General features: G+C 43.8%; 2 protein-coding genes across 4 annotated transcripts in view; both read right to left on the minus strand.

Moving 5' to 3' along the window:
* Positions 1-12,871, minus strand: part of CDKL1 (cyclin dependent kinase like 1) — a 70,898-nt gene extending 58,027 nt beyond the window's left edge. For 2 of the 3 annotated variants that reach the window (XM_032618238.1, XM_032618249.1), the window contains exon 1: positions 12,159-12,359. In XM_032618238.1, the coding sequence (XP_032474129.1) occupies positions 12,159-12,326 (168 nt within the window). In that variant the 5' untranslated portion in view covers positions 12,327-12,359. Of the gene's footprint in view, positions 1-12,158 lie in introns of all 3 variants that reach the window. The other variant, XM_032618260.1, reaches the window with a different exon arrangement.
* LOC116748626 (translation initiation factor IF-2-like) overlaps positions 1-21,034 on the minus strand; it is an 80,104-nt gene that overhangs the window by 51,233 nt on the left and 7,837 nt on the right. Inside the window, exon 2 of the mRNA XM_032621740.1 lies at positions 12,172-13,400. Within this exon, the coding sequence (XP_032477631.1) occupies positions 12,648-13,400 (753 nt within the window). The 3' untranslated portion in view covers positions 12,172-12,647. The remainder of the gene's footprint in view (positions 1-12,171; positions 13,401-21,034) is intronic.

Consider the following 21,034-nt stretch of genomic DNA (forward strand, 5'->3'; position numbering starts at 1 on the left):
CCCCTATGTTCATAGCAGCACTATTCACAATAGCCAAGACATGGAAACAACCTAAATGTCCATTGACAGATGAATGGTCCTACTGTACAGCACAGAGAACTATATTCAGTACCCTATGATAAACCATAATGGAAAAGAATAATGGAAAAGAATTTGCTGTACAGCAGTAATTAACACAACATTCTAAATCAACGGTACTTCAATTTAAAAAGAAGTTAGAATACTGTTTTAGATTGAAGAAGACTACAGAAACATAGCAATTAAATGCAATGTATGCTCACTGATTAGATCCTGGATTACATATACATTATGTATATGTACATATACATAATGTATATACATTATAATATACATTATAATATACATTATAATATATATATAATAATAATATATTATTGAGACAATATGAGACAATATGAGAAATACATTATAATATAATAATTTATAATATAATTTATAATAATTATAAATACATTATAATATATATATAATAATAATATATTATTGAGACAATATGAGAAATTTGAGCACAGACTGTATATTAAATAATAGTATTGAGTCAATGATACATTTCTTGAGTGTGGAAATCACGTTGTGGGACATAGAAAAATTTCTTCATTCTAGGAGATTCATGCTGCATACTTAGGAAAAATGTGTGTGTCAGCCAAAAAAGTAAGTGTGTGTGTGTGTGTGTGTGTGTGTGTGTGTTTGATAGAGATAGAAAAGAAATGAAGCAGAATTCTAACATTAGAATTAACTAGATTACTGAATCTAGTTAAAGATATGTAGGTATTCATTGTATTATTCTTTCCTCTTGTGTGCATATATATTGAATTTTTTTTCAAAACAAGAGTTATGGGGGAAAACCCAGGAGATTTTACACAAAATTTTGATCTCTGGCTTTAAAAAAAAGACTCTAAAAGTCTAGCCCCCTTGCAGCCTGTGAGCTGGGTGGGCAGTGGCCACCCACTTCCCACAAGACAGTCTCCAGTTTGCCCTAGTCTCTACTGCTCCATCTTGTCTTGCATTCAGCCCACTCCACTCATTTATGTTACCATTGTGATTCCCCACAGACTTTTGAGTTTGTAATCCCACATAAACCATAACAGAGAATGCTGAACATGGCTAAAACAAGTTACGGAAATATGTTACTAATCTATTATGTTTCAATAAGCCAATTAAGCAACACGAAGAAAAGGGACCTAGAAATGGCACCAATTAGCAACAGCAAGATTAAATTGTTAAAGATGTCACAGGATTTCCCCTGGAGACTTCTACTGAGTTGGGAAATGCTATTCAACTAATACGGGGGAAATATTCCTTCAACTAATAGTAGGGGAGACGAAGCCTTCAGAAATTATGAAAACTCTGCTTAGATTCTAATGCTAGGGAGCATTTACATGGTACTCTGCTAGCATTCCATGGAATGGGACCTTGACACAAGAGCACGTGGTATTAAGCACTACATAAATGCTTTGAAAAACAGGGAACCTTGACAGTCCTGCTTCCCGCGGCACATTACCGTCACCAGGATGGTAATATGCCCAGCAGTGTTTCTGGTCTGATATTTTGAAACGGGGGAGACCACGTTAAGTGCTTCACCTCCACCTCCTCCCTTTGGAACCCCACCTTTCTGCCTTCCCACCTGTGCCTTCCTTTCTCCTTTCTCTACTGCTCCGCCTGTCTCCTCCTCTCTCCTCTCTCCTTTGCTACTGCTCTTTTGGACCCTCTACTTTCCTGCCCTGGCATCCTTAAGGCTGCTTGACTGCTGTTCGGTGGTTGTCCCCAAAGCACCCTGCTACCCTCAGCAACGTCAGCAAAGCAATGCCAAACAGAGACATAAATCATGGCAATAAGGTAGGCCAGGTTCCAGCAGGCACTGGAGCTTTTGCCCAAGGTCACCCAACAGCTTTGAGTCGGATCAGAAATTGCAGTTCCTAACTGTGGCTCCTGTCCCGGAGCAGTCACACAGCCCACAGCCTCGCTGGAAGTAATTTTTTTTTTTTTTTTCTGTACGCGGGCCTCTCACTGTCGTGGCCTCTCCCGTTGCGGAGCACAGGCTCCGGAAGCGCAGGCTCAGCGGCCAAGGCTCACGGGCCCAGCCACTCCTCGGCATGTGGGATCCTCCCGGACCGGGTCACGAACCCGTGTCCCCTGCATCGGCAGGCGGACTCTCAACCACTGCGCCACCAGGGAAGCCCTCGCTGGAAGTTACTGAAAGTGAGGAGACAGTAGGAAAACAGGGACTGCTCTGAACATTCAGCAGCTTACTACTATTCATGTTTAATTACAGTCAAATGAGAGCATGTTTCTGGCACACAGTACACACTCAACATTCTCATCCTCCCATACCCCATGGACCCTTTGTTTTTTTTCATATTTGTCACTCAAAAGAGTCTTTTTACACATTTTTCCTAATCATCTCTCAATGAAATTTTAATTCCAAAAATATACTGTATATATGTATATGTACTATATGTATATCTGTGCTTTATACAATAAAAATGTTAGGACCCAACTCCTAATAACCAATTTTCATCTTCTTGGGGGTGACACTGCTCTCATGAAGAATGAATGAACTTTATTGTAATGTTTATAGTAAAGTTTTAAATGGACCTTTTCCCCCATGCTTATCTCCACCTTTGTTGGTAGCAAACCATAACTTTGTGCCTGCTAAAATAATCTATAGAGTTAAGGAATAAGAATTGGAAAAAACTGATATTCCAGTAAGAACCCCAGGCTTCCATAAAAGCCATGAGTCTCAGCACTAAGGCCCGCTGGAGGCTAGGGCGGGATAAGCCCTGAGGACCAGTCTCTGGGAGACTTAAGAAAGAGTACAGCGTTTGGTGTAGCACGATGGTTCTGAGGTGTGGGAGCAGCAGGGCATGGACATGGGGACAGACAGAAATGTGTCGGTATCCAGGTCACTAACCAGGAGGCCATGACAAGTCACTGACCATCCTACATCCATTAGTAAAACGGGATAACAATACATACCTCCTAAGGTTGTTGTAAGCGTAGTTAGTGCATCCTAGGTAACAATCCTTGGCATTTCACCCAAGACCACTGAGTCACCAAATGGCAATATGATTCCGTCTCCTTGTTGTTGCTCTTGCTTTTCTCATCTTACGGAAGGAGGACAGTCAAACTTTGACTGACGTTGGTCTGATCTACTCTAAGGCCCCTGTACCGTCTGCCTCGCTGCCCAACATCTGCCCAGGGAACCTCATAGCTGCTGGCTGGAATTCTTTGATTCCTCTTCCAATAGTTCTACCATTTGCATCCCACAGAGAGAAGGTTCAGTAGCATAGAGGCTTGGGACCTTAGTAATACAATGATTCTGGGTTGGTTGGCTTGTGTTTGTTTTGAACCACAAAGTTCTTTTCTTGCTAGACACACAGATATTCCCCAGGGGCCTGGGTTCAATTACAGCCACCTGCTTTATGCAGAAGCAGTACCCACTTCTCACCACAGGCCTGTGATGCCAGACTTCTTGATTTAAGATGATTTCCTTTCAGGGACTGTCTCTCTCTCTCTCTCTCTCTCTGTAACCTGGCTTCTGTCATGACCATGGCGCCTCCTATCCAAAATATCTTTATATGCCTAGGACTTCCTTGGTGGTCCTGTGGTTAAGAGTCCATGCTCCCAATGCAGGGGGCCCAGGTTCCATCCCTGGTCCAGGAACTAAGATCCCACATACCGCAACTAAGCACGCGTGCCGCAACTACTGAGCCCACGCTCTAAAGCAGCGGTCCCCAACCTTTTCGGCACGAGGGACCGGTCTCGTGGAAGACAATTTTTCCACGAACCGGGGGTGGGGTGTGGGGTGTTTCTGGTGGTAATGCTGGAGATGGGGGAGCGGCAGATGAAGCTTTGCTTGCTCGCCCACTGCTCATCGCCTGCTGTGCGGCCCTGTTCCTAGGGGTTGGGGACCCCTGCTCCAGAGCCTGCATGCCACAACTAGAGAAGCCCAAGCGCCGCAACAAAGACCCAGTACAGCCAAAATTAATTAATTAATTAGGAAAATGTATCTTTATATGCTTGAACCCTAGTTATGGAAAAGGGTTGAACCGTCTCCTGAAGGGTTCATGGCTCACAACGCAAATCAGATGTCGTACACCCTGCTAGAAGAAGTTCTAGGCCAATAGCTTTAAGACAGCTGTGGGTCCTGTTACATAGAGACTAAGAAGAGTGTGTGGAAAGAACCTAGCAACATTCCAAATAAAAGAAGAGGTGGCCTAATCTCCTAACTGGTCCATGAACTGGTCTTTTATTATGCTATAATAGTTATTTTGGGTCATGGTCTAGGTTGGTAGCTCAAGGTCATGGCTCTAGGAATTCTCTCCCCCCATTAGCATACAAATATACTTATTTCTCCATATTAAAAACAACTTCAAAAACTCTCTTTTGATGTTACATCCTTCTAAGCACACACTGCCCCATTTCTTGGCTTCCTTTTATAATAAAACTCCTCAGAAGAGTTGCCTTTATCACTGCCTTCACTTTGCTCTTCTCATCCTCTCTTGAACCCTCTCTGATGAAGCTTTCATTCCTACCACTCTACTCAAATAGTTCTCATTAAGGTCTCAAATGACCCTCATATTTTCAAAGCCAATGGCTAATTCTAAGCCTGTACTAAAGGTGACCTTTGACACCATTGAGCAACCCCCTCATTCTTGAAACATTTTCTTCCCTCATTTTTTTTTTTTTTTTTTGCCACACCACACGGCTCGTGGGATCTTAGTTCCCAGACCAGGGATCGAATCTGGGCCCCCTGCAGTGGAAGTGTGGAGTCCTAACCACTGAACCATCAGGGAATTCCCTTCTCTCAGGTTTTAAGAACATTGCTCTTGGGATTTTCCTGCCTTAAAGATCACCCCTTCTTACCTCTTTTGCTGGTTCCTCAGCTTCCTGACCTCCAGATGCTGGAGCTCCAGGGCTCAATCTTTGGTCCTTTTCTCTCCATTCCCCATGGTGGTAACTCCAACCCGGACTTTTCCCTGAATGCCGGACTGGTGCATTTAATTGCCCACTTTACAGTGGGTTTACACCTCAAATATAACATATCCAAAACAGAACTTTTCACTTCCTTTCCCCCAGATTTGCACCTGGGTCTCCCTATCACAGTGAATGATCTCTTCATTCTTCCAGGTACTCAACTGAAGAACTTTGGAGTCATTCGTGATTCCTCATCCAACCATCGGATTCCTATGCGCTCTTCTCTCGGAATAAATCTTGAATTTGACCACCTCCACTGCTGCCCCTCTGACCCAAACCCCATCACCTCACACCTGGATCACATCAGCAGTCTTCTAAAAGACCTTCCTGCTCATGGAGCTGGAGTAACCAGCAGCTAGAGGAAAGTTTCTAGGGTATAAGTCATGCCAGGGCACCCCTCTGCTCAAAACCCTCTGCTGGCTCCCATCTCATTCAAAGTAAAATCCACAGTCCCTACCATGGCCCACAGGGCCCTCATATCTAACCCCTTCATCTCTCTAACTTCATCTCCTATGGCTCTCTTTCTCACTTCCTCTGCTCCAGACACACTCATCTCTTTGCTCCTCCTAGAACACACTAGAACACACCTAGAACACCTCACTTGATCCTGCCTTGGGGCCTCTGTCTTACTCTTCCCCTTGCTTGGAATGCTTTCCCCCTAAATAGCTGCAAGAGTCACTCCTTCACATTTCTGCTGGAATGTCTTCAAATGTCATTCATCAGGAAGGCTTTTCCTAACCACTCTATATAAAAAAGCAAGCCCCTCCATCACCTCTACCCCCTTATCCTGCTTCATTTTCACCACTTGACATATAATCATTTGTTTACTGTTAGTCTCTCCTTATTTGTGAGGACAGGAGCCTAGAACAGTGCCTGGTACATGGCAGGAGTTCTGTAAAATCTTGCCAAATGAACACATGTCAACTATCTTACACACAGGTGTCTCATCAGAAACACTGACTGAAAATATTGACTTCTTTCTCTTTTTTCCACAATGGAAAGTGAGCTTGAGAAAGGGTAGGATAGTTGCTTTGAGCTCAGGTATGGCAGTATAATTTTATTACTGTCACTAGAACGGTACTTAATGTTCTTAAAGTAGAGTACAAGCTGACTAACTTTAACTGGAGCAATTGTTTATTTTTCTAAAAGCCTGGAAAAAATAAGATTCAAATGAAAACATTAAAGGGTTGACTACAGTAGGACCTCTTGGTGAAGAGTGAATTACATTTAGCTTAGGGAGAAGTTTATTAGCACAAATACTGAATTTATCTCATAAAAATGTGTCACACTTTTTCCCCCAAATGGCATGAAGTAATGTTATTTGAAAAGTGTTTCAATTTTTCAGAAAAAATGTTTTCTAAAAATATTAGCAAAATAGGTTTCTTGATAATAATTATCATCTTTAAAATCATTTACCAATGTATAGTTACATCTTCATATATGCTTTCACATCAAGAACGAGAAACACTGTAGATGTGGTGCCTTAATAATTATGCAATTGACTGCTGGACAATTCACTCCCATGATCTTATCTGCTTAATGGAAACAACTGTAATTTTTAAGAGTCTGACAGCAACTATTGGGAGTTGCTTTAAATCATTAAATAAATGGTTTAAAAAACATACAAGCAACTCTCTGAGGACAGATACATGCCAAATTCTATTATAACTTAATAGACTTCCCTGGTGGTGCAGTGGTTAAGAATCCACCTGTCAATGCAGGGGACACAGGTTCGATCCCCGGTCCAGGAAGATCCCACATGCCGCGGAGCAACTAAGCCCATGTGCCACAACTACTGAGCCCACGTGCCACAGCTACTGAAGCCCATGCACTCTAGGGCCTGCGTTCTGCAACTATGGAGCCCTCATGCTGCAACTACTGAAGTCTGCTCGCCTAGAGCCCGCACTCTGCAACAAGAGAAGCCACCGCAATGAGAAGCCTGTGCACCACGACGAAGAGTAGCCCCTGCTCGCTGTAACTACAGAAAGCCCATGCACAGCAACGAAGACCCAACGCAGCCAAAAAAGAAAAAAAAAAAAATCCAAGGGACCATTCAGTTCTTTTGTGGTATTATTTCGTTGTATCAGATAGATCCTATAAGTAGGACATCATCTGATCTGGGGAGTCTCTTTGTTTGCAGACATAGTACTAACTTTCATGAAATTCAGGCTGCACAAAACAGCTGATGTCTTCATTTTCATCAATGGATAGTGAAATGAGAAAAATAAGGGCAATGATCTCTCTCTCTCTCTCTCTCTCTCTCTCTCACACACACACACACACACACACACACACCCCTACACTCATACACTCTCACACACCTGAGAAATGTATATATATAGAGCTGTTGTTTTAGTTGTCAACTACTCTCTCAGGAAGACTGCTTTTATCCTAAAATTGGTTCTTTCCTAGTTTTTTTTAAATATTAAAACGTCCTTTCATTTATGAAGTGATGGTGATAACCCAGCCTCTTAAAATGCCGACCAATCTGTAAAAAAAAAAAATTGTGTTTTTGAAATTTTATTGATCCATGAAATTCAAAAGTCTGCAAATGATAACTTTCTAATAAAAAATCTTGGCTGGCTTCCCTCTTTTCATGTGAAAGCCAGACTCCTCAGCCTGGCATTCAAAGCCTTCTACATCTGGTCTTAATCTACCTTTCTTGCTTTCCTTATCATAATAAGAGCAGTCTGGGCCTCAGCCCTTGCTTGTTCTCACCTGCTAAGGTCACTGAGGTACCTTCAGCCTCAGTCTTCCTAGTTCTTGACCTTAGCAGGGGTCATTAACAGCCCCAGTTCTGTGAGGGGTGTGCAAGGAAAATCCTAGGAACTCACACTCACTGAGCCCCTGAGCCCGTGAACCTGGGCCCATGGAACTGTGCTTGGTTCCGGTTTAGTATTCCCCTTCCATGGGCCCTAGAGCTCTGCCTTGAATGCAGCTCAGATGGGGCCCTAAAACACTAGCCTAGACCTCAGCAGTTTCCTGTTCTAGGGACAACAACATGTCCCCAAGGCAGGCTCCAAACCCCAAAGGCCACCTGGGACCAAGGTGAAGCTATGTGCTAATCATCACTTATCCCAGGGCCAGACCTGTTTTCCAAGAAATTCCTCACACCCCCTCCTAATGGACGCTGGCTTCCTTTCCTTCTCTTTTCTCCCAGGCCTATTAGCCCAGCAGGCATCTTGGCTAAGACTTTGGGGTTATTACCTGTGTTCCTTCAATATACTGTTTTCCACTTATGCACCTCTTTTTTCCCTAGGAGAGACTGTCTGCCCTGAATGCCTTATCTCTTATTCCATGTCTCCCTAAACATTTCAAAGTCTAGTTCAAGCAAGCCTCCAAACACTTTATTTAGAGGTTCATGACAGGCATGGGGAGACAAGGTGAATGACACAGGCCCTGCCCATTAGGAACCCAGTCTATTGGGTGTAAGAGCTGAGGGGAAATTCATCTTGCACCGGTTAAGCATCTGAAAGACAGGATGTACAACTTCACATAAACATTGTTTTAGGTACAATGGAGCTCCATAAATATTTACTGAATAAGTAAATGGAGAAAGTATGACTTCATTTAACAAACCCTCAATTCATTTATCCAGCAAATATTTAAGCACCCATTATGTGTTAGGAATATCACAGAATTCTGAAAAGTTAGGGCTTGATGGGAAGGCTCTACTGATAATCTAGTCCCATCACCTGATACAGATCAGGGGCATCTCAGCTGTGCACTTGATTTTGGAAAATGGAGTGCTGTGTGCTTTGTACTCAGGCTCCTGGGCACTCAACTGTATCCTTCGGAGGACATCAGTATTCAGTTACTCAGGAGAACACAGCTGACTTCCTAATATTCAGTTACTCAGGAGAACACAGCTGACTTCCTAATATTCAGTTACTCAGGAGAACACAGCTGACTTCCTAATATTCAGTTACTCAGGAGAACACAGCTGACTTCCTAATATTCAGTTACTCAGGAGAACACATCTGACTTCCTAATATTCAGTTACTCAGGAGAACACATCTGACTTCCTAATATTCAGTTACTCAGGAGAACACAGCTGACTTCCTAATATTCAGTTACTCAGGAGAACACAGCTGACTTCCTAATACTCAGTTACTCAGGAGAACACAGCTGACTTCCTAATACTCAGTTACTCAGGAGAACACATCTGACTTCCTAATACTCAGTTACTCAGGAGAACACAGCTGACTTCCTAATATTCAGTTACTCAGGAGAACACATCTGACTTCCTAATATTCAGTTACTCAGGAGAACACATCTGACTTCCTAATAGTCAGTTACTCAGGAGAACACAGCTGACTTCCTAATATTCAGTTACTCAGGAGAACACATCTGACTTCCTAATATTCAGTTACTCAGGAGAACACATCTGACTTCCTAATATTCAGTTACTCAGGAGAACACATCTGACTTCCTAATAGTCAGTTACTCAGGAGAACACAGCTGACTTCCTAATATTCAGTTACTCAGGAGAACACAGCTGACTTCCTAATATTCAGTTACTCAGGAGAACACATCTGACTTCCTAATAGTCAGTTACTCAGGAGAACACATCTGACTTCCTAATAGTCAGTTACTCAGGAGAACACAGCTGACTTCCTAATATTCAGTTACTCAGGAGAACACAGCTGACTTCCTAATATTCAGTTACTCAGGAGAACACATCTGACTTCCTAATATTCAGTTACTCAGGAGAACACATCTGACTTCCTAATATTCAGTTACTCAGGAGAACACATCTGACTTCCTAATAGTCAGTTACTCAGGAGAACACAGCTGACTTCCTAATATTCAGTTACTCAGGAGAACACATCTGACTTCCTAATATTCAGTTACTCAGGAGAACACATCTGACTTCCTAATATTCAGTTACTCAGGAGAACACATCTGACTTCCTAATATTCAGTTACTCAGGAGAACACATCTGACTTCCTAATATTCAGTTACTCAGGAGAACACATCTGACTTCCTAATATTCAGTTACTCAGGAGAACACATCTGACTTCCTAATATTCAGTTACTCATGAGAACACATCTGACTTCCTAATATTCAGTTACTCAGGAGAACACATCTGACTTCCTAATATTCAGTTACTCATGAGAACACATCTGACCTCCTAATTTATTGGCAACATCTACCCTTCCTAAGAGTTTATTTTGTTAACATCTTTTTTTCAACCCAACAATAACATTTATTGGTATTACATGCCAAGTGGTTGATGCAGAGATCTAGAGGCGAGGTCCCCGTCCTGGGGGAACTGAAGTAATTCAGGGACTAAACTCGTAATCACCGTATTGCTAAAGAATAGTGAGAGGTTTCAGAGGTGCTCGCAGGTGACCTTCAGAATCAGAAAAAGAGTATCTCTCCACTAGAAACAAACTGGCTTTTCTTTGGAGTAAATGGGCCCTTTGAAATACAATTATCACCTTCTCCGCTAGGGAAAGCCTGAGAAAGTGAAAAACATCCATGGGCCCCAGAGAAACAGTGAGACCCTCTCTCTCCCTGTGTAGAGAGTGGGGAGGGCAGGGCAACCAGGCGGTGGGATGGGCAAACGCTGCTTGTCTCGCTCTTTCCTAGGGGAGTACTTCACAGGGGCTTTGGAAGTGTCTTCTCAGAATTGACAACATCCAGTTGGTAAAGAATGTCCTAGACCCAAATAGAGAAAGTCGTCCCCACCTGTTTTAATTTATCCAAAGCCCTCCACTTCCCATTTGGGGTCCTTATCCAGAGATAACCCCACACATGCAATTCATGGGGAGAAGAAGACTTTTAGAGAGGCCTGGAGAAAATGGAGAAGCAAAGGTGAGAGAAAATCCCCTGGATGTTTCATTGAGCTCTCACAAGGTTGCTCTTTCCTTGTTGGATATTTAGTTGTACTTGTCAGAACACAGAGGCCCTAACTGTTTAAAACCAACCCCTACGGAGAAAGTTAATCTGTTGAAAGTTAACCCACACTGCATTCACTACAGGACGCATTCTACGTAGGGTAGGATTTGGGTTTCATCTTCACAGAAATTCAGAAAAGAAGGAAAGATACTTTCCTTCTTCATTTCCATTCCAGGAAAAAAATACTTTCAGCTTATAATAAACAACTCCCCTCCCCCCCCATGTCATGGTCTCCAAGAGTTAACTGATGAACATTTTTAACGCAATCATTTCACTTTTTTGAGAAAAATCCTTCTTCTAGAGACAAGACGTTATAAAGGTCAGCCGTAGATAAATGTGAGGCATAATGAAAACTGTCAGCTTTCTAGCTGTTTGAAAACAGGTGAATGATTAATTCTCTTCATGGACTCAGAACATCAACAGAAGCTAGTCTAGAAGTTTAAAAATCATGGAAAGTTCCTGTACTATAAAAGTTGATGGCTTTTCATGAACCAGATCTACAGGTGACATGGGAAAGAAGCTACTGGGAAGAAAAATAAAATATTCCACAGCAAGTCTGAAAGTGAATACCATCGTTCCCTGCACTTAACGTCTCCACTTTATAATTCATTATATAATTGGTGACTCGCGCACAGATGTCCCATTTGTGTCACTGAGGACAGAAGTCCGTGAAGGAAGGAGATGTGGCCACATCTCAAGGCATTTATTTCACATAACATGACTCACTTTAATTTTGTTAGTCCCTGAAACTTCACTTTAAAGAATCCATTACCAGGACTTCCCTGGTGGCTCAGTGGTTAAGAATCTGCCTGCCAGTGCAGGGGACAGGGGTTCGATCCCTGGTCTGGGAAGATCCCACATGCAGCAGAGCAACTAAGCCCGAGCGCCACAGCTACTGAGCCTGTGCTCTAGAGCCTGCGAGCCACAACTACTGAAGCCTGAGTGCCTAGAGCCCGTATCCCACAACAAGAGAAGCCACTGCAAGGAGAAGCCCGTGCACCTCAACGAAGAGTAGCCCCTAGAGGGGTGGATTAGGGAGGGTGGGAGGGATACGCAAGAGGCAGGGGATATGGGGATATATGTATGCATATAGCTGATCCACTTCAAACACAAAATTGTAAAGCAATTATACTCCAGTAAAGATGTTAAAAAAAAAAAAAAAAGAGTAGCCCCCGCCGCAACTAGAGAAAGCCTGCACTCAGCAATGGAGACCCAACACAGCCTAAATAAATTAATTTTTTAAAAAATCCATTACCTTGAGCATGCAGATTTCTCGAAGGGCGATTTTCTTTATGACAGGATCATCTTCTGATTCCAGAAACCTCTTGATGGCCACAATCTGACCCGTGTCCCTGTTTCTGCATTTGAAAACAACTCCATAGGATCCTTCGCCAATTTTCCCAATTTTTTCATACTTCTCCATCACAGATGAATAAATCTTCTTTAAACGGATCTTCACATAGTTTGAAAATGTCGCTTATAAAATCTTGGCATGAACACACTGCACTAGAGCTTCAATCAGCGATGGGTCTTTGTCAAGGACCTAGAACAGAAGACGGCACTCGTTACAGAATTAGGAACCGACCCATTCCCTTTAAGCCTCGCCCCCCAGCCGTGGCCACTTGATCAAGGGTGACAGCCTGGAGTCAGCTGCCTTTGGTAACTCAAGTTTAATCGTCTGTTATATACCCTGCAAGTTAAAATGTAACCCGTCATCCTAAAACGAACTGAGTTGTAAGACAATCTATCTTTTTAATGGTAAATTCATCCGATCTAAGACACATGAGCTGGCTGGAGGACTGGGAAGGGTAAGGGCTTCCCCGGTTCTAATATCGGGTTTCATTTCCCTTCGGCAAGAAGACACCGCCCGGCTCCCCGCGCGGGCGGCGGCGGCGAGGCCCCGCCGGAGGGGAGAGCCCTGCGAGGCGCGCACCCCACGCCCCGCGCCTCCTGAGGCGGGCCCGGAGCTCTGTGGGAAGCAGGGACGCGCCGTCCCGCCGCTGGGCGGGGCCACCTCTCTCGCCCCGCCGCTGCGCGGCCGCGGGGAAACACGCCAGCGCCGACCCGGCTTCCCACCCGCGCCCCAGCCCCCGCCGCGCAGCCTCGAGCGGCGCCACGTGGCGGCCCGGCCCGCGCCTCCCTCCCCGCCCAGGACTCGCGGCGCCGCAGCTGTCGGGCCGGCTACCTCCTGCCTCGCCGACTCCCGCCCAGCTCGGTCGCGGCCGGCCGGCCCGCGATCCCTATGGGAACCGCCCCCCGCTCCGGTCTGGCCAGGGCAGGGCCGCAGCGCCCCGGCCTCCCTCCCGGACCCGGTCGCCGTCCTTGCTGCGGCGAAAGGCCCTGGTGGGCTGCCTCGGAGCCCGGGAGAAGCTGTTCTGGACGTGGGCCCGGGTCCCTGCACGTCCCTCTGCCGGAGAGAGGAGGCCTGCAAGATTGCAAACTCCAGCAGGTCGTGGAAGACGCAGCTCTGGCAGAGTCTGCCGGGAAGACGCCTGCGCTAGGAGCCCCTCAACCCATGCAGCCTGTACCACACTGTGTGATAACTGTGATTACTCCCCTGTATTCTCCGCGAGACTGTGAATGCCTTGAGGGCAGCTTTTGTGTCTCTCCTGGTCAGTGCTGTAGCAGCCAGTAATGAATGAATGAGAGAAAGGGCGAGAGGAAAAGAGGAAGTATGATGACAGTACGATGACTGAAATTGGTTAGAGTCTGCACGTACCGCCACTAGCTTGGGAGTTGGGGTGGGGTGGGGCGGTGCTTGACCGTTGACTTCCACTAGAGCTGGGCTTATAATGTGGGAGATGGAGGCTTACAGAGCCTGCCCTATCTTACGTTCCTTATTTACATCCTTCTCCCGACTGGCTCCTACTCGCTCAGGTCGGACGGAGCACAATGGTGGAAAATTAACGGACTTGGAGGAAATCACGAAATAGGGTAATTCGCCACTGGGCAGATTGCCTCAGTACTTTATCATCTCTCCCATTCCATATGCCCAGCATTGAGATGGGTGTTGCCTGGAAGCAATAGGTGAGGAGAGAAAATTTGCATACTGCCTACAAACGGGGACCAATCCTGTGCCAAGCAGCATGCCACTAAATGTAAATCAGGATAGGGTTCGGGAAGGAGCTGGAGCTGGGAGGAGAGAGATTGGTGGCTGCCTTGAAAATGGAGTGGCATATAGATGGAGTCCAGGGATGGGCTGGAGGTGAACCTCCCAAAAATGGTTTGCAAATGGCGACCATTGATGTGTTTTCTGTCTCTATAGTTATGCCTCTTCCAGTATGTCATATAAATGGAATTATACATTATGTAGCCTTTTGAGGCTAATCTTCTTTCACTTAGTATTAATATATTTGAGATTCATCCATATTGTTGCATTTATCAGTAGTTCATTCCTTTTTATTACTGAGTACTATTCCATTGTATGGATATTGTTTATCCACTCCCAGTTGAAGAACATTTGAGTTGTTTCCAGTTTTGGTGATTGTAAACCAAGCCACCGTAAATATTCATGAATGGTCTTTTGTGTGAACGTATGTTTTCATTTCTCTTGGGAAAACAATACCTAGGAGGAGTACTGCTGGGTCATATGTTAAGTATGTGTTACTGTAAGTGACTGCCAAAATGTTTTCCAAAGTGACTGTACCATTTTACATTCCTGCCAGCAATGTTCCAATTTCTGCCTCTTTGCCAACACTTGGTATTCAGTTCTTTTGACTCAGTCATTCTAAAAGGTGGGTAATGGTCTCTTGTGGTTTTAATTTTCATTCCCCTAATGACTAACATCGAGCAGTTTTTCACATGCTGATTTGCGTTTTCTTACTTACAAGTTCTAGAAGGTTTTTGTAAATTCCTTGAGGTTTTCTATGTAGACAGTCATCTACAAATAGGGACAGTTTTAGTTTTTCCTAACTGGTATGCCTTTTCTTTCTTTTTCTTGCCTTATTCCACTTGGTATGTCCATCCTCCAGTGTAATATCAAATAGGAGTGGTGAGAGCAGACATCCTTATTCCTGATCTTAGGAGGAAAACATTCAATCTTGCACCACTAGGTATCCTGCACTAACTAGATCTCTTTGTAGAGGTTGTGGTAGGCAGTCTCTAAGATGGCCCTTAATGATCCCTGCCTCATGGTATTCATGCCCTTGTGTACTCCCCTTGTATATTCAGTGTAGGCTTGACCTACTGACTTGCTTCTAAGGAATAAAATATGTTGAAAGTAATGGAATATCACTTTTGAGATCAGGTTACAAAGAGACTGTGATTTCTGCCTTGAGCACTCTCTTGTACTCTCTTGCTCACTGCCTCTGAGGGAATCCAGATGCCATGTTGTGAGCTGCCCTATGGCAAGGAATTGAGGCGACCAACAGCCAAGAAGAACATAGTCACTCGATGCAGTATTCTGTGAGGAACGGAATGCTGCCAACAATCTTGAGCTTGGAAGTGGATCTCCCTACCACCACCCCTGCTCCTGCTCCAGTGAGTCTCCAGATGAGATCGTAGCCCCAGCTGACAACATAAGTTCACTTTTGTGAGAGACCTTGATTCGGAGGCATCTAGCTAAGTCATACCTAGATTCCCAGCCTCCAGAGACTGTGAGATAATCATTGTTCGACATTTATGCTTTGGGGCTGTTACACAGCAATATAGAACTAACACAGAAGCTGTTTATTAGATTGAGAACGTTCCTTTTTTAATATTTTATTTATTTTTTGACTGCATCGGGTCTTATTTGTGGCATGTGGGGTCTTCCCTGAGGCGTGCAGGATCCTTCGTTGTGGCACACGCAGCCTTCTCTCTAGTTGTGGCGTGCAGGTTTTCTCTCTCTAGTTGTGGCACGCAGGCTCCAGGGCGCATGGGCTCTGTAGTTTGCGGAACGCAGGCTCTCTCGTTGAGGCATGAGAGCTCAGTAGTTGTGGCGCGCGGGCTTAGCTGCCCCGCAGCATGTGGGATCTTACTTCCCCAACCAGGGATCGAACCCGTGTCCCCTGCATTGGAAGGCAGGTTCTTTACCACTGGACCACCAGGGAAGTCCAGAGAAAGTTCTTTTTAATTGCAATTTGCTGAAAGGTGTTTTTTTGTTTTGTTTTGTTTTTAATAATGAATGGATGGAGAATTTTGTCAAATACTTTTCTGCATCTATTGAAACAATGACTTTTCTTGTTTAGTCTGTTGATATAGTGAATTACTGTGATTGATTTTAAAATGTTGAACCAACCTTACATTCCTGGGATAAAACCAGTTTGGTTATGGTGTTCTATCGTTTTGATACGCTGCTGGAGTTTATTGATATTTTATTAAGGATTTTTACATTGTTTATGAGAGATATTAATAGTTTAATTTTCATGTCTTTGGTGTGGGTATCAAGGTAATGCTGATCTCATAAAATGAGTTGGCAAGTGTTTCCTTCTCCTTTATCTTCTGGAGAAGTTTATATTAAATTGGTATTATTTATTCCTAATGTTTGGTAAAATATGCCAGTAGAGCCATCTGGAATTTTCATTGTTGAAATGTTTTTAATTACAAATTCTACTTCTTTATTATATAAAATATAGGACTATTCAGTCCAATATTTCTTTTGGCGGGGGAGGGGGTACACGGGCCTCTCACTGTTGCGGCCCCTCTTGTTGCGGAGCACAGGCTCCGGACGTGCAGGCTCAGTGGCCATGGCTCACGGGCCCAGCCACTCCGCGCCATGTGGGATCTTCCCAGTCCGGGGCACGAACCCGTGTCCCCTGCATCGGCAGGCAGACTCTCAACCACTGCGCCACCAGGAAAGCCCTCTTCTCTGTCATTTTTGATGTTAGTAATTGGGGGTTTTTTTCCTTCTTTTACCTGATCAGTTTGACTAAGGCTTACCAATTTTGTTGATTTTTTAAAAGAGACAGCTTTTGACTTAATTGATTTCCTCTGTGGTTTTTCAATTTCACTGATTTCATCTCTTTATTATTTTCTTCCTTCACCTTGCTTTGCTTTTAGCTGCTTTTTCTAGTTTTTTAAGATGAAAGCTTAAACCATTAATTTTATTTTATTATTATTATTTTAAAGTATTTATTTGGCTTTGCCAGGTCTTAGTTGTGGCACGCGGGATCTTCATAGCCGCGTGTGGGATCTTTGTGTGACATGCGAGATATTTAGTTGTGGCACGTGGGATCTTTTAGTTGCGGTATGCGGACTCTTAGTTGTCAGGCGGGGTCTAGTTCCCTGACCAGGGATCGAACCCGGAACCCCTGCATTGGGAGTGTGGTGCCTTAACCACTGGACCACCAGGGAAGTCCCAGAGATCATTAAGTTTAGATCTTTCTTCTTTGCTAATATAAACCTTTAATGCCATAAAATTTCCTCTAAGCACGACTTTAAATGCATCCCAGACATCTTGATATGTTGTACTTTCATTTTCATTCTGCTCAGAGTATTTTATAATTTCCTTCATGACTTCCTATTTGAACCATGGGCTATTCTGAACTGTGCTGTTTTAATTTCCAACTTTTTTAAAAACAGATTTTCCAGATATCTTTCTGCTATCAGTTTCTAGTTTAATTCCATTGCTTTCAGAGAAATCCCTTCGTGTGATTTAATTTCTTTCAAACGTGTTGAGGTTTGTTTTATGGCCCAGGGTATGGTCTATGTTGGTGAATGTTTCTCTTTGACAGTTTGAAAAATTATTTGTAAATGAGGTAGGAAAGTCAATATGAATTTCTCCAGAGCTGCCTTGTCTGAAGTTCATTCCAGGTTACAGTTAGTCTGGAAAACCAACTTCATGGACTTCACAGGCTTCAGTACCCAAGCAGCCTGGAGCTGTGCCAAGCCCAGTAGGGAAGCAGGGAGCAAGCACACAGTCATTTAAGCCTAACTAAGCAATGAGCCAGAGAGCTGGTGGCACCTGCAGTTGTACCAGTCGTATTTGGAGGAAGTTGGAGCAAAATACGAGAGAAAAACTTTGAAAGGGAGACAAACAGTTGACGTCACCACTTGGCCCCAAACAGAGAGAATGCTATGGCCTCTACGCTGTCAAAATGCAGTCAGCCCTTTCAGCTGGCACGACTGGAACTGGTTTTGATATCAAAGAATTGTAACTCCCAGGAAGCAGAGTTCCTGGGAGGGTGAGAAGTGGTCTGATATGTGGGTTCTTTTTCTCAAGCAAGCGCAAAGAACAGTGAAACAATGTTATGATTTTCTACTTGGAGCGATCTTTGATTTGCACCTCTGCATAATTAGAGAGAATACTTCAGTGCCCCTGGATAACACAAACAGCACTGTGGTATTTTAATCATTTAAGAAAGCAATAAACATTCAGTAGAGTAACACATGGTAAGAGAAAGAGCCTGGGATTTGGAGTCAGAAGACCAGCACTTCTACCTTCTTACTGGTGTTTGATTTTGTGCAAGATAGTGACTATTGGCCAACCAACAACAGCAATAATTATTTAACTAGTGCTTACTTCGTGGCAGGCGTTAAGCTAAGTATATTTTATGTATGAGCCTTACAACAACCCTAGGAGATGGGCATCAATATTATCCTGGGTTTCAGATGAGGAAAGTGAGTTTTACAATGGATAAGTCACGTGTCTAAGGACACAAAACTAGCGAGTTGTGAAGTGGGGACAGGAATGAAGGCAGTCTGACTACAGACCCTTTGCTCCTAGCCCGTTTGCTAGTACTACCTAACACAGTAGAAGTGGTTGTCAGGATTCTTGAGTTAATGTATAGGACATTGGGAGTTGACCCAAAGTACATATTACACGCAATGTAGTACTCTCCTTTTTTTAAGTTGCCAGGAAGGTAAGTCTTGTCATTATCCTTCCTTATCACAGTGGCTCAGCAAATTCCTCTGTGTGCAGTTCCCAACTCTGAAGAGTAAACTTCCGTGAGGTTGGGCAGAATCCTGGGGCCTCATCTGAGTGCTGAAACCAGGGCAATGGTTCAAGCTTCCCCGCCACCCCCAATTATGCTTCCTGTAAGGAAAAGCGAGCTCAGTCACTGTGATCTTAAAATGACGCTATACCGCCGCTTGAGGAAATACTTGAATTTACTTTCTCTGCTTTAAGTGGATTTAGAAATTGTTTCCAGGGCACATACAGAAAAGAGTTCATAACTACCCTTTAGGGGTACTTACGTTTCAGGCTCAATATCTATATTATCTCTAATCTTTATAACAATCTTATGTGGTTGGATTTGTTAACTGGTCGGCATTATTAACTACCCCATCTTACTAAAGAAGAAGCTGAGGCTCTGAGAGGTTGGTCCCCATAGTCAAGACCACCCAGCTATCCCGGGCCGACAGCAGGTTTCAAACCCGACTCCACCTGTTTCCAAAGCCCATGCTGTAGTGGCGAATGGAGTTACAACAACTAAGAACACCTTGTGAACAACCTAAAGAGAAGCCAAGTGTCAGACAGGTTCTTCCTGAACAGCCACTGCTTAAACGTCACAAAACCAGGTGTGTGTAAATAACTTTCTCCCTTATCTGGAGATAGTAAAGGTGAATCAGTGTAAATACTGGAAAGTCAATTTAAATAAAAGTCTATCATCCTTGACTTTCTGTGTGGACCCAACCAAAAACAGAATAAAGTGTTTTCATCCCTAATCACCATAACCTTAGTTATTTTTTGTGTATTTTTCCCTTTAGGTACTCATTGCATTTTATATATGATAAGCCATTCTTTCAAAGCACCTCTTCTTCTAAAAGCTTTCTTTGTTTCTGAGTCTACCTTTAGCAACGTCAATACTTCTTTAGCATCTTCAGATTTTAAAACAGCCAGCTGGTACTTTTGCCAACGAACCCAAATACTGTGAGAGCTCAGCAAGATTAACATGAAACCCCCGAGGGTTTATGTGGTTGGCCCTGGGCCACCAGTGTGTGAGACAATGTATACGGTGATCCTTCTTCAGGAGACAAGTCTCCAGATCTCATGGTGTACATCTCTGCCACTCTGGACAGATGATTGCTAACCACACTTAATTGTAGACAGTCTATGTACATTTCTGGGCTTGTATGATTTTTGAATCATTACATTCTAGGGAAAAGGTAAATGTCAAAAAAATTTATGAGACAATAAATAAGAAAGAACATAAATTACTTTGTGAACTTCAGCTTAAAGCCATGGCACAGAAATAGCTGTTTGGAAAGCAGACTTCTGCTGGGTGCTGACCTGGGTCAGATACCACGCTGGGCTCTGGAGGCTGAGAAGAGACTTTCCGGAGACCAAGCACTGTGTCATCATGCACAGCCCGCTCTCCTGCCTCCCCTCCCAGTGAGTGTCTTCCCTGGAGGAAGTGAGATAGACCTTGGAGGGCTGGAATTCACATTGTACTTTTTGCTTCTCAAAACACTTCACTAGGTTCTGTGAAGGAGAGGGGGCACATTTGGCATTTGAGGAAACAGCTACCAAAAATCTAAATGACTTTTTAGGAGTCAAAAAACCAAATTTTGTAGATTAATCCTTTGTCAGCATGGACATATATACACTACCAAATGTAAACTAGATAGCTAGTGGGAAGCAGCCGCATAGCACAGGGAGATCAGCTCAGTGCTTTGTGACCACCTAGAGGGGTGGGATAGGGAAGGTGGGAGGGAGACGCAAGAGGGAGGGGATATGGGGATATATGTATACATATAGCTGATTCACTTTGTTATAAAGCAGAAACTAACACACCATTGTAAAGCAATTATACTCCAATAAAGATGTTAAAAAAAAAATTTGTTCTAGGCAACAAACAGGGCTAGAACCTGTGTCTCAATTCTGAGTTATATTCTTTCCACCTGTTGTACCACACTGTGGCTTTAAATTAAATAGCTCTAATTACATGGTTAAAGAAGTGTAAATCTGCCTTAAGAAAACCCAGTATCAGGGCTTCCCTGGTGGCGCAGTGGTTGAGAGCCCGCCTGCCGATGCAGGGGACACGGGTTCGTGCGCTGGTCTGGGAAGATCTCACATGCCGCGGGGTGGCTAGGCCCGTGAGCCATGGCCGCTGAGCCTGCGCGTCTGGAGCCTGTGCTCCGCAACGGGAGAGGCCACAACAGTAAGAGGCCCGTGTACAGTGAAAAAAAAAAAAAAGAAAACCCAGTATCAAAACAAATATTCACGTGTGTGACAAGGTGGAGGAGGAGGGCAGGAAGTAGAAATTATTT

The sequence above is a fragment of the Phocoena sinus genome, chromosome 2, assembly GCF_008692025.1.
Source record: "Phocoena sinus isolate mPhoSin1 chromosome 2, mPhoSin1.pri, whole genome shotgun sequence".
NCBI lineage: Eukaryota > Metazoa > Chordata > Mammalia > Artiodactyla > Phocoenidae > Phocoena > Phocoena sinus.